The 13,931-nt window shown below is 45.6% G+C and overlaps 1 protein-coding gene across 4 annotated transcripts in view; it reads right to left on the reverse strand.

The window, feature by feature from the left end:
* Positions 1 to 13,931, reverse strand: part of sgsm2 (small G protein signaling modulator 2) — a 39,234-nt gene that overhangs the window by 17,883 nt on the left and 7,420 nt on the right. For all 4 annotated transcript variants that reach the window (XM_041241202.1, XM_041241203.1, XM_041241204.1 and 1 more), the window contains exon 3: positions 424 to 592. In XM_041241202.1, coding sequence (XP_041097136.1) covers positions 424 to 592 — 169 coding nt within the window. The remainder of the gene's footprint in view (positions 1 to 423; positions 593 to 13,931) is intronic.

Raw genomic sequence — 13,931 nt, forward strand, 5'->3', positions numbered from 1 at the left:
ATGTTTTAACCTTTAAAATGATTGGGGGGGGGGGGGTTAGCCCCAGACAGACGCACCCATAAATAATCTATTGCTTTAATTCCACCAGACAACTGAATGGATTCTCATCCTGGCTTTCAAGAGCTCCTACACCACTGCAGGCTGCTTGCGGACCAGCATCATTCTCCACAGTTAACCTTTAACTGAATTACTGGTGGCAGGCCGCTCTGATGAATCTCACAGATTGAAGTGGCGACTGTGAAGACGAGGCTAAAATCAACGGGCCCCAAGGTGCTGTATTCATCACAGTAGGGATCAATCCCCTAAACACACATACAGATGGATCAGACTACCCCTTTCCTGCACGCAGTATCCCTACTACAGAAGAGGCTTGGATCTCCAAGGTAACCCTAAAGCGTTGTGCCGACCCAGGGTCTCCCTCACCTGCCTCCCTCGGCGTGCTGCTGCTGCAGCTCCGTCACCTTCCTGCACACCTCCCCCGCTGTGGAGGACACCTTGCCGATCTTGGTGAAGAGGGCTGCGATCTTGTCGCTGCGCAGGAACCCGGCCGCTCTGCGCTTCAGCATGTGGAGGAGACAGGCTTCCACTGTGCCTGGGGATAGAGACAGGGCAGCAGTGTTACAACACAGTGCCATACAGCAGGATCTATAGCAATACAGCACAGTATCTACAGCAGCACAGTACTCAGCAGTGCCTCAGTCCTGTCGCTATGGTGATGCATTCTGGAGCTTGGTAAAGGTGGATTGGCGCAACTGCCCAGATCTGGGATAGTGCAGGCAGTGGCATTCTGAGCTTCCTTGTTACAGTGTGCCTCAAGCCTGCCCTGGACTGGAGGGAGCACCCTTCCTCTTAGTTTGTGAGGAAGCAGTTCAGTCTCTATGCTTCAGTCCTGACCTGGGAGTGAGCACCCTACTAATAGAAAGGTCTTACTAAGACACTAAGGAGAGGGATGCCTTTAGAAATTAGTCACATGAGCACAGTTCCTTAAGCCAGGGAGAAAGGTGGGAGCGACTTCAATAAGCGACTATGACAAACTATACAAAAATATAAAACTCAGAGTGCAGTGAATTTCAAAATCTCCCACTACAGCACTGGTGCAGCTGGTCTTCCTCCACCCCAGGCAGCACAGTGTAGCGTTCCCAATTCCCAGTTAAAATTTTATGAAAAGAACACAGCCCGACTCGGCTTTAATAAAGCCGCGACATGCTTCTCAAAGGTAAGGATTTCTGCAGCGTTTCTCACACAGCGAATGGGTAATAAAGTCCAACTGCCCAACTGTGCCTCCAGCGAGACACTTCAGCTGCCCAGCCTGATAAAATGCTATTAAACAAAATTAATGCCACAATAAAAAACTGGATGTGAAATGGGACCAGGGGCATTTCTTCCTTTATTTTTTGCAAGAAAGATTTGCATCTAAAAATCAGACAGCAGACGCACCCCTTCCAAATCACAACAGACTTCATTAAAAATGATTTCAATACCGGTCCTCCTAACCGACAGCGTGGCGGCGCCATCAGCTGTGCTTGGAAAGCCAGTGTGTTTTATGATGGTAACTGCGTTTTTATTGCCGGAGTCGAACCACTTAAGGAGCTGCAAAATTACCCAAAGTGTTTAGTGTCTCTTCCCAAGAGAAGAACAAAACAGCAGCATTATGTGTGCTTCTGAAACTGCGAGGCTGTGAGAGTGTACTCCCCTCCTATCAGTTAGCATTTACACTTCACCTGGTAGTCTATACACCACCGCCCTGAAACTGCATTAAAAACCATAATTATTATAGACAGAAAGCAGGGATGGAAATAAGACCCCTATTGCATAGTAGTTTCACCCATCCCAGGTTTTACTACAAGCGTGATTAGCCACACTATAGGTAACAAGCTCATAGCAAAACCAGGAATGGAACTAGCTGCTATGCACTGGGAGTCTTCTTCCCATCCCTGTAATAAATTCACTCTCCCTGATAGCAGAAGACTGTCCGCTCAGTATTACTGTGAAACTGGCAGCTCCCAGATTGCTTCAATGATCACGCAGTGTAAAAGATTGCAACTTAAATGACGTGAAGCAATTGTTTATCGTCCGATCATTAGAAACCTGACAAATGGCTTCATTAGCGGTTGTTTCCCCAGCCTCTCCCAGCCAGAGAAACAAGAGCTTCTCGTAAATGCACAGCGCTGGAAGAGCTCAGAGGGGACCCATTCCCACAAACAGGCTCCACGCGGGGTTTATTAGCAATACGGACTGCGGCATCTGTCTGGCTGCCTGGGAATTTGACTGGAGTGATCCCACTTTGCAGTGCAAGGGGCCAAAACAGAATGGGAGAGGACTAGTTATAAAGACCTCATTATTTAACTTCTTTGAAATAAATTAATTAAAACAAATTCATTCTGGCTTCTTTGATAGTCAGCCTGTATTGAACATGCATTCATTGAAGAAAGAATAAAAAGCATGCAAGCGCTGTCAATGTTTAAGAGAACATGACCTCTCTCTCTCTCTCTCCCCCATCCCCAGCTGTTGATCAAATCGTTAAAATAATCAATCAACAATACTTTCTTGTGATTGAAACTCCCCCAGAAGACCTACACTCACTTACGCTCCAGTGCAAAACTTGCCATATTATATACTATATATATATAAAACAAAGTTACAAATAAATAAACAATTCTAAATTTATTTAAAGGCTCTGACAAGCGCCCTTGTTGAGTGCCTTAAATAACTGAGTTGACCACAGCTCATTAAACGTGGTCCTTGGTGTCCTGTTTATTATTGGTCTTGTCCTGTTGGTGTGCTGCTCATTATCAAGTCAAGCTAACATATGGAGGTTATTAGTGTCCTGGAAGGCTGTGCTCTGTTTGTTTCTCTGTGGAGGACGCGCGAGCTGAACGCCCACACGCGTGATCAACAGCACGCTCCTGCGTCGCGGTGCGAGCTTGAGATTCTCAGTGCAATATCCACGCGCAGCCTCAGCGCAGAGGGGCCACAGGCTCTGCAGATCCTGCCAGGCAGGGCCAATGTGGCAGAGTCTGTCTGGACGATGGGCAGTCGCGACTTATTGAGACAAGTCTATTTATAAACGAGCACCTTTCATCAGGAAAGGCTCTAACAAGTCGCTCGGTAGAAAATGCGACGATCACTCAATGATTATTGCCTTGGGAAATCAGTCTGTTAGTACAGTAGAAGACACTGAAATGTATTGAATCAGTTGTCCTAGGGCAGTCTTGTAAAGTAACTTTGTACTGAAGGATGAAACAAATTGAGATTTTCTTGTTTCTTCTTTTCCCTTCTCCTTTGCAATCCCTGTATAGTGAATAATCCTAAATACAAAATAGTCAAAGTATTAGAAAGGGAGTCAGAGCGCCGAATAGGGAAAGAGTTTGCTTTTTGTAAAAAGAATTAAAAAAAAAAAAAAAAAAAAAAGGAGGTGCTTTTCTATTTAGTCAATCACAGCTCCAATTCACATTGATTCACCTTCGGCATCACAAGCGGCATGCTAATCCCAATCTATATCTCCACACTACCTCCGTCCCGCACGTGAATTGAAGGCGTATCATTTGCCCAGGTGAAAATGTAACAGAGCTGGGGCTATAGGAGACAGGTACACTGAGCCCTGCTGCACAAGTGCCATCTCTCTTGCAAGACAAGACTAATCTGCTTCTTACACTTTAAACAGAACGCCTCGCTCTCTCACGACACAGAGCGACTGGCAGTAATGAAGTGGAATAAAGCAGATGGCTGCAGATGCAAATTCTGGGGGAGGAGGAAAAAAAAACTAGAGAAACCCTGCTTTGTGCATCCTCCTCCTCCTGGGGAAAGCCTCAGGGAGAAGGCACTGTATTCCTTACAGTTTTTATGTATGCTCAACGTTCAGAGAACAGAGTTGCCCTTTCGAGGCTGGTGTTTGAAGCAGTATTAATGAATACAAATAAATCCAGCGCTGTACCACAGCGTCTCCTAAAGTATCTGTGCCAACAGAGAGGCAGGTCAAATACAGAGTTTTAATAGGTTCAGTACGGAGGTCAAAACATCCTCTCTTGGCTGCAAAAGCGTATTTGTGATGTTCAGACGCACTAGCGATACAATGCAAGTCACAGGTTTTACATTTTAAGGCCAGCCCCCGGACTTCAGGTTTCAGTCAAGATCGGTAAGACAGGAGTTTGAAACATTCTGGAAGACAGACTTTGCGACAGATATGCATCTACCCCAACCTTCCTGAATGAATCCGAGGCGGCAGTTATTGAGGAATGTATAAAACTCCTTGCTACGTAAGATGTTCATTTCTACTGAAAAGACGACTCCCACTGCATAGCACTTTGATCCATTCCTGGTTTTACTAGGAGTTTAATAAGGCACAGCTGGAGATTGATAGCGGTACACTGTGGATCATCAAGCTTGCATTAAAACCTGGAAAGGGTGAAACTGCTATGCAACAGGAGTCATTTCCACCCTTGGTTTGGGACAGATTCCCGAAATCTTTCTGCACGTCGCTGTAAACACATCCTCTCCCTCCTGATTGATCACAAGCAATAAGGAAGGTAATTGGACTGGCCAGGCGCAGGCTTTCTCCACACAAGTTCATTACAGCTTCGTTCCTCATCAGTAGTTCTTTTCCCCGGCACAGGATTATCACTGAGCTGCCCCCACACAGGAGGCTTCTTTGTATCGCCTGTGGAGTGTCAAGCCTGATTCACGGCTTTAATTCTCTCCCTGCCCAGCTCACTGCTTTTCCTGTTTGGTTACAGGAAACCTTAAAAACTGGACAGTCAGTTTCAGACTTGAAAGATCACCCAGCTTATTTTAAGAGTGAGCCAGCCTGCGCACTGCCAAGACAGACACACAGACAGACAGACACAGACACACACACACACTTCCTCCAGCACAAATTCAGAGATCTTCTGGGAGCTATTCTAGGGTACAGCTTTTATTCTGGATTATGTAGTTAATAATCATCACCATCATTATGATGTTTGTCTTGACTCCCTCTTCAAATTAGGACAAGTTCAGTATCAGTCAGGGTGAGTAAAAGTAGAGCTCAAAACGGGAAAATACAGAACTTAATAGTTAAGACAGAACGGGGCTGGGTCAAAGTTTTTAGACTTCTGACCCAACTTTGTCATAAAGGGCATGGGTTCTATGAATAACCTGCACTAAGCAGAAAAGGTGCTTTACTGTGGATACAAACTATCCACTCACACTGTGGACTCAGTCAATAAGCCCTCATTCTGCCGGGCAGAGGCAATCCAAGGAGATCGCACCAGCAACCCACTGACTATACCCCCCCCCCCCCCCCGAGTCATTCCACTCCTCTCCCTCAAAGTCATCATCATCAACTTCTCCAGGTCACACTGCAATTATCCCTGGTGCCCTGAAGGTTGCAAGATATCATCAACAGGAGATTTCACCATCATGAAAAGACTGATGCTTGCTTTCACGGCTCCTGGATTGTGCGTTATTGCCCTTTAAGGCTCAATTAGATTTCCAGTCCAGAGCTGGCTATATATGTGCAGCTCTGGACTGTATTCTGGTCTGGTCAGACCCCTGCAGCTAAGCATGGCTGGGTCTCGTCAGTGCGGAGGTGGGAAGAGGCTGCAATGTACAAAGAGGTGTAGGTAGGGAGTAGAGGTTGGAGAATTCCCCCGATGCCCTAGTATGGACTGAATTACTAAAAGCTTGTGTCTTTAGATTACAGCTCAGCTTTCCTGGTTGCTGGAAGCATGGAAGGCCATGTACTGTCACATGACTTGATGGAAGAGACAGCAACCCTTCCCAAGCCTACTGGGAGATGAACAAAAAAACATTATCAAATCAGAGCTAAGTGTAGTTTCACAGCCCCCTACATCACGAATGACACCTCGATCAATGAAAGAGACGAAGACACCGCAACCTTGCACTGGCATGCAGACACACACGCATCGAAACAACCCGAATTCACTCTGCAGCCTACAGACATTAGGCGAGGCTGATTTAAACAAGCACTGAACTGCAGAGCGAGCAGGACGCAGTTCCTCAAACCATCATCACAATAAGATTAATCAAGCAGCCGAGTCTCTTAATAACCACGTTCCACGCCGCAGAACAAGCCTTCCTGGGAGAGCTCCTCCTAACGAGCCCGGTCTCAGATCCGCTCGGCAGGAGCGCTGACAGAGGTAAGGAGCCGTGTTCTTTATTGATTGGCCCCCCCCGCTGGCTCCAATTCCTTGCGTTCTCAATAACGAGCGCAACGAGCGTAGGGGCTGACAAAACTGTGAAGAGGTACAGAAATTCTCAGCTCCTTGACCCCAGGGAATGCAGAGCTGGGATGCCAGCAGCTCCCTTCACCCCTTCCCCCATCCTCTTCCACGAAGATCCCGGATTCACCCCCCCCGCTTGCATCTGCTGTCATCAAACTTCAACATCAGTCAGCAGAACTTATTGATATTATTATAGTCTGGGGATACATGGGGGTGTCCATTCATATGTATGAGAACAGCTAATCCAATGGCGATTCAACATCTCATTGCGATTCTTATTCTATACGTTCTGCTGATACACAACACGCTCATCAACTCCGTCATCACACTGATTGCTCTGATTCTGAATGTACAGGGTAGGCGATATATATTAATGGCTTTATTCCCCAATCATCTTTTTGTAGCTGATTTAATGCTTAGCAGCAGCTGTGTTTAATTATACAAGTTTACCCTGGCCACGCAGAAAAGTCTAATTAAGCAGCCTGGATTAAAGCAATCTCCACGGTTCTGGTTACCAGTTCGTTAAATGTGTGGTTCCTGTCTAGGGAGGCCAGGCTGCAGACAGTGGTCCTGACAGGGAGGTCAGCACTGAGCCTCTGACTCTCCTTGCAGCCTGAGCCACAGGGAGAAGCAGAGCCATGAAGGGCTGTCTGCCTCAGTGAGAGGATCTTTCGCTGACAGAGCCACGAGGCTGCCTACGCACACCGCCAGCGTGTCCCGTGTCCCTGTCACTCACAGGGCTGCCCACGAATTGAGACGTCCTCCAGTTTTTTATTGTGTGTCTGGAAAAGGGAACATCACGTTGCTTTGTCTGCTGGTAAAGGATCTCACTTAGCTGTCTCTGACTACAATGTTCTGTTCTGTACTGTGCTGTGTGCACAGGGACTGACACCTCAATCACACTTTGGGGGGGTCTTTTCAATTGGATCAAAACTGTGAAAATCAAACCAATTTGGTGAAACCCACGTCGATAATAGCATGTGGGTCTCTTTCGCGTAGTTTTCTTTCTTTGCATGCAAATAAAATGCCAAGTTTTGTCCCCTTTTACTATTTAAAATATATTTTTTGCCCTGTTATTGAGAACAGATGTTTGGATCAACTGAATAGACCTCTTGGCACTCAGGAAAGAAAGAAAGAAAGGAAAGGTGCTATTTGTAATACTGGTTCTTTGTAAATGCAGCAGGATGCCGTGTGCTGCCCCATAATGGAGTTTCCCCAAGTTAAATTGAGAGCGAACAATTCATTTCAGCTGAACTGCAGTCAAACCCGGGACTCCAGAGATTACAGCAGAGCCCCCTGTGCCCCTCCTACCCCTGTGATTTTTACAGTTTAAAAGCCAGTTCAGACGTTTAGCAGCTCTGCAAAGGCAGCCTCTTCCAGCTGTCAAGCTGAAATGGTTATTTGCAGACAGCACATGTTTGGTAGCCGCTACAGTGAAAGAGTTCACTCTCCAGCATGCCCCAAGAGGCTTGTCTTCCCTATTGGCTAATGACCAGCAAACACTGTGCCCCGGCTCCACTTACACCCAGCTGAATTACTACAGCGCTCAGATCAATCCCCTGCATTGATCCCAGAGACTCTGCCTACCTACCCTGACGGAACGAAGATGCCAAACCGAGCACGGGTTCAGGAAGAACGAGGCGCGATAACGATGCTATTTAGAGAATCAAACCTTTGGAACGTTTTGAAACACAAACACACTTTCTTTCGATTAGGACGACATGCTCCTATAACACCTGGGACGGCTCAAACTGCTGCACCTCCTGCAGAATCCAACCGATTACAAGGATGTTGCGAATCAGCTATTGGCATGCAATTAATCTCCGAGAGGGAGGGAGCGTTCTTAATCACCGCTGTATCGACCATGCCCGGTGCTTCACATTCTCATCTCAAAACTAATGGCTTTGAAGCCATCTCAGAAGTGTGCAAATAAGGAGAGATGTAATTAGCATTAAAAACAGAATAGCAAGATCACCCTGCACACTGGGACTAGAGTCTTATCCTGCCCGTTCAGAAAATTCAAGAGAAGTAGTGAAAACGTCAGACCAGTAACGACAGTATTAAGTCCCCCTGTTTGAGGAGGGCTGTACAGTATGAGTGAATGCACAGAAGCGTTTCGTAGCGTGCGTTATCATGTACACAGGTGCCCTTGCATCTTCTGTGGTGGTCTCAATTGCTATAAAACTATTATTTTTTTTAGAAAATGTATTGATCAATAACGCAGGCGCTCTTAGCCAAATCAGAAACGTTAAAAATAAATAGTTCCAATAACAACGAGGAACTATAGTTAGCTGAAGAGCGCTTCTCCTGGGTCACGGATAACAAACAGATCGTGCCTCATTTATTCACGAGCAACAAAAGAGGCAGGAGAATGAAAGCCGGTGTTAAACAGAGACTCCCTGCCGTGCCCTGGTTGATGTGGCACAAAAAGCACGTGCGAAGTGCGTCGGCGACACAAGACAGGCAGCTGTAATTGCCTCATTAGGGACATGCAGCAGCACTGTTCATTAGCAGAGATGCAGAACAGGCAGACTGGAGACAGCTTGAATTAAAACTCCCAGGCTGCAGATTTGAGCCGAGTAAGGAGACGACAACAAAAAAACCTCTTCTTATTCAAACGTGAAGCAGCCCTGTTGATGCAAATGCTCCTGGTTGTATATGTGTGTGTGTGTGTGTGTGTTATACTGATTGGAGATGAAGTCTTGCAGAAACACTGTGGCTCTATTCTATTCATCTATAAAACAGCTGCAGACTGTATATACTATAGTGGCGTCTGTGAGCTCTAGGTTTGATCTCGCTGGTGTTTTCAGTTTGATTCGGTGTCGCTCTCGATTTACAAATGGAAAACTGTGGGAGCAAGCAAGCTGGGCTCAGCGCAGCTGAAGCCAGTCCTCCAGGAATGGATTTCATTCTGCTAATCTATTTGTCAGCTCACAAAATCGCTGGGCCCCGATAAGTTTCAGAGCTGCAGTCACACACACACACACCCCTCCAGGTGCTCACATACCACTTGAGAACGTGAGCCCAAGACTGGGGTAATTATATTCAGAACAGGGACAGAGAAAACAAATGAGACCAATCAACAAGCGAGCAGGTCCAACACAGTCTGCTAATGACACTTTGAAAAGGATCCAGAAACTGAATTAACAGCCAAACAGCTCAATAAGAAGTTGCACGTGGCTGCTATGCTTTTCTTCATTAGCTTCTTCTAAATGTTTCACTTAACGGCTTCTAACAGCTGCACAGTATTCTAAAATAACTGCCCTCTCGGATTGATCTTGTATCCTTTCACAAATACATTTCATATTTCTCGGGTTCATTACTGAACCCTGTTTAAATATATCTGTGCTAGTACTAAGCACGTTCATCATTCATTAGCTACTGATTCTGTATCAACACTGCAATTTTAATCATAAATCTTTAGCCAGTCTGCCTCTGCTCTGGATTGCTCTGCTGAAAGCGGTTCTGGTTTCAGGCTCGTGAGATGGGAGGATGCTCGCACGCCCTCAGAGCGTCTGTGCTGTGTGGGGGACCTGCTGCGGCGAGGAGAAAAAACAGAACTGGACATTCCAAATCGAGGAGGGGGGGGTAAAAGCAACCTTTTTACTTTCACAGGATAGCGCTGTTCGAGATGTCTGCATGGTAAAAAGTGTAAAGATCTTCAACAGAAGAGAAGGGGGCCTGGTGACAAAAAGTGCTCTAGATTTTAAAACCAAGCATTTAAGAGAGCTTAGGCAACCAGCCACCTCCCCCCCCACACACACACACACACGCTGCCCTATTACCCAGGGCTGTGCTGGCTCTGAGTAATGTCCAGCGTCAGCACAGAGACTGCAGAACACAGAGTCCCCGCTGGCTGCGTACAGAGAGTCGTGATTCATGTTAAATAGAGATCAAATTAGAGCAGAACAAAGGGAAACGACGAGGTACAAATCATCACAGTCAGGCTGTAAACAAGGAGAAGCAAACAAACAGTCACACGCTGGCAGATCCTAGCCTTGCCGAACCACTGCCCTTTATTCATACAGCATTAACATAATACCACCCCCCCCCCCCACTTTCTCTCTCTTTTTTTTTTTTTTTTTTTTTTTTTTTTTAATATTGGACGTCAATGTAACCCAGCTTGAGTCTACAGTCTGCTGCCAGGGATACAGAGCAACTCGGTAAATGGAAACAACTGGGACTCCCAACAGGAGCTGTGACTGCAAGGGAATGAACCGGCAGAAACAGCGGCACAACTGCAGCCACTTACTATAGTGGCCGTGCAATGCCTAATTCACTGCAATTACAATGGAACGCTACTTGAACCTTAGCACACCTGAGTCATTGTAATTATACCACAGCCTTCATCAATTACACTTCTCATTTGTCATTCGATCGATGTTCTTGCATTTTCAACTGCTTTTGGTGACCCCCCCCCCCCAGTTTGTTTGAAAACCAGTAAAAGTTCTACAAGGTTTCTGAATTTGCCCCTGTGGTTCTTACTGCTGGTTATTTCGAATAGACAGAGTAAGCATGTCAACGTGGGGAGCGGTCTGTGTCATTGTAATCCACACAGTACATACAACCTGTTTTGACATTTTTTTTAAAGACAAAAATAAGTGGTATAAAAGGATCATTAATAAAATGCTGCACACATGCGAACAGGTTTGCCACCATCTGCAGTGTGCTGTCCTTACTAATACCTGTGCCAATACAAAGGGTTCTGTTTTATTGTTTTGCCAGATCAGTCATTTTTTAGGTAAAAAGGAAATAGTTGCATATAAAAAGTATCGCCACTACATTTCACCTCTGCAATGCCCTGCACCCGAATCCAATCGCATCTAGAATCATAAGGAATCATCTTCAGACCTGCATTCATTAGAATCCAGTGTTTCACAGGAGACCACAGTGTGTGTAGCAGGTACTGATTCAGGAGTTTCAAATCTATGCTGTCTTTCCCTGTTTTGAGACTCAACCTGCACGCAGAACAGCTTTTGCTAATCACTCACACCGAGAGCTGCAGAATCATGTAGGTTTGAGCACATAAAAAAAAAACATGTAAATGCTCAGGGAAGCAAACTACAAAATGATAAAGCAATGCACTAGAAACATGCATGCCTCTGTTCCTTGCAGAGGTAGAGGAGAGCAGTCCTTTGGAACAGCACAGGTTTGCAGAACAGGGGCAGCGCATCTTGAAAGCGAGATTGTACTGATCATGCTAACGGGTGAGGCGGTGCTGCCCTTGGTGCTGAAATCAAACAGGATCTGATCAATAAGGATATGCTTAACCACCAAGAGCATGCTTCACCGCCTGCACAACCCTGATCAACGTCTTCACAGCCGCTGCGCAGGTTACATTACACTGTATTAGAAGAAGATCCTCCAGCTCAAATACGGCACCAACGCTGAATGGCAGGGTGATACCGAATTATTATATTTATTATGTAAAAGCTGTAGTTTATAAAAGACAGGATTCAGGACTACTAAAAAAATAAACAATAAAAGGTTTCCAGTTTTATTCACAGTTTCTGAAATCACTGCACAAGCCCCCTGCGGTCACGTCAGGACTGCGCGCAGGTTTATAAGAAGATGTTCCTTCCACTGGTCTACTGTGCATCTCTCTTCAAGCGGATGATGAATTGAAGCTTGTGTCCGGTACGCTGGGCACCCCAGCAGGCTCAATAGGAATCGCATTCAGTTGGTTAAAGCCGCTCTGTGGCAGATCACACCTGCTGATTTGACTATAAAAGGTCAGCAGCAATTTGGGGCTGTTTCTGTTCCACTAATCACTGGCGATAGGATACTATCTTTTATTTTCGGAGGGTACTATAGTTTTAATGTGTGATGTCATTTTGAATTCAGCTGAAGGGAATTACCCGTATGCATGCCATGTTTCTTTGTAACAAACGCATAAGGTGTGCATACTCGACCGCCAGGGCGTTGCGAGAAGTGCTATTACATGCGTGTCTTATACACGTGATCAACAGCACTGATTGCAACGGAACACGGAATGCACACGGGTAATTAAATCCACATGGACGAACAGGGCTCCGTCCAAAATGAACGACTTCATAAGACCTTCGGGTGCTGTTCTCCCGTGACATTCAGTCGGAACTCATTATGAATTTGCAGCCATTATTATTCAAGCGGTCACCGATAACTCCCCCATGTTCACACGATCAAATGCATGAAGCACTTTGTGCAGCGTGTCCCTCGAGCTAAACACTTGACCGATTCCTAGGCCCGGTGCGTTATTGAAATGCTCCCCCGTTCCGTGCAGATCTTTAACATTTGCAAAGCGTCACGCAGCTCTGGAAAGGTCACCCTGTACATTACACAAAGAAGTGCTTGACTAATAAATGAATAAGTGCAATGAATGAAAATGACATGATAACTCCACTCCTGGAAATAACAATTACTGTCTGCAGCGCTAATGAACCAAACATTTCCGTTCATTAATAAAACTTTGGAAAATGAAACAGTGTTAATGGACTGCAATTGGACGAGCAGGTCTCCAGCTGCAAACACTGTGTGCACGCACCAGCAGCCTCTCTGACAACAGAAAACTGCAGCAAATATGATTTCTCCAGAGCTACCTGAAACATACTCTCCTGCTGTGCATATAGCTAATTACATTCAATAGGTTTGTGGCTGAGATAAGGGCATTGTGGAGAATGGTACTGTGTTGCTAACGGGTGAACTGGGTCACTGCTAGACTGAAAGCACTGATCAGGACACTCTCTCTCTAGGGCATTAGGAATGGTCTTATACAGAAAAGAAAAAAAGAAAGAAGGAAGGTGTTATTTCAAAAGCGCACACCTTTCCATTCAGAGAGGCAGCTGCTATAAGCTTCCAGGGTTGAATAATTCCATTAATAGCAAATTCTTTGCCAGTTCATTTCCTGAGAGATTACGCTCTCCCTGTTTACGCAGGCATTTAATATGCCCTTATCACAGCCCTGCCACGTCTTGAGAGGAGCTTCTAATCTACAGGCAAGGCTACTTGAGACAACAACTGGCCTCAAGTCTTTATTCTTCTATGGCGTGTTCCCAAAAAAACAAAAGCAGACCCTTCTAAAATAATGAGTCAATGTTTAAAGTGTGTGCTTGTCTGCCTTTTGGTAAATGCCAGGTAGCCCCATTGCACAATGAAGTGCGTCACACCCAGGCTGCACAGTGCTGAGGACAGGGGAGCAGTCCTAAATCCGAAGGTACCAGAACGCCACCAAAATACAGTCTTAAAACAAGAATTGTGATACTAATTTTTTATTTGCATGCTGAACTTCTAGTAACACATATAACAGGGAATGCATTTAGCCAAGTATTCCCTGCAAAGTGCCTCTCTCCATCTTGTCAAAATGCATTACATTATGTGTTCCAGAGTGTTACGATGACATCTACAGAAAACAGTGCTGGCTCAACTACACCACTGGTTGTGAAATGGACTTAAATACACTGTGTGCGTGCGTGCGTGCGTTTTCATTTCATACTGTATTTGTAAAGCATGATGTCACCAGACTTGGCCAGCACAACAGGTTTTTGATTTCTGGTTAAACAATGGTCAATAAATGCATGAGTCACAGCAGGCAGCACAAGAGCTTCTGAACAGAAACATTGACTGTTTAACTCTGCTGATATTCCCAACGGAAACCGGCTTCTGTCCTTGTTTCTCAGAACCCCAAACCCCAATCAAAGTCATGATGAAGAAACAGATCAATCTCCCTTTGGG

This window comes from Polyodon spathula, unplaced genomic scaffold (assembly GCF_017654505.1).
Source record: "Polyodon spathula isolate WHYD16114869_AA unplaced genomic scaffold, ASM1765450v1 scaffolds_764, whole genome shotgun sequence".
Classification (NCBI taxonomy): Eukaryota; Metazoa; Chordata; class Actinopteri; order Acipenseriformes; family Polyodontidae; genus Polyodon; species Polyodon spathula.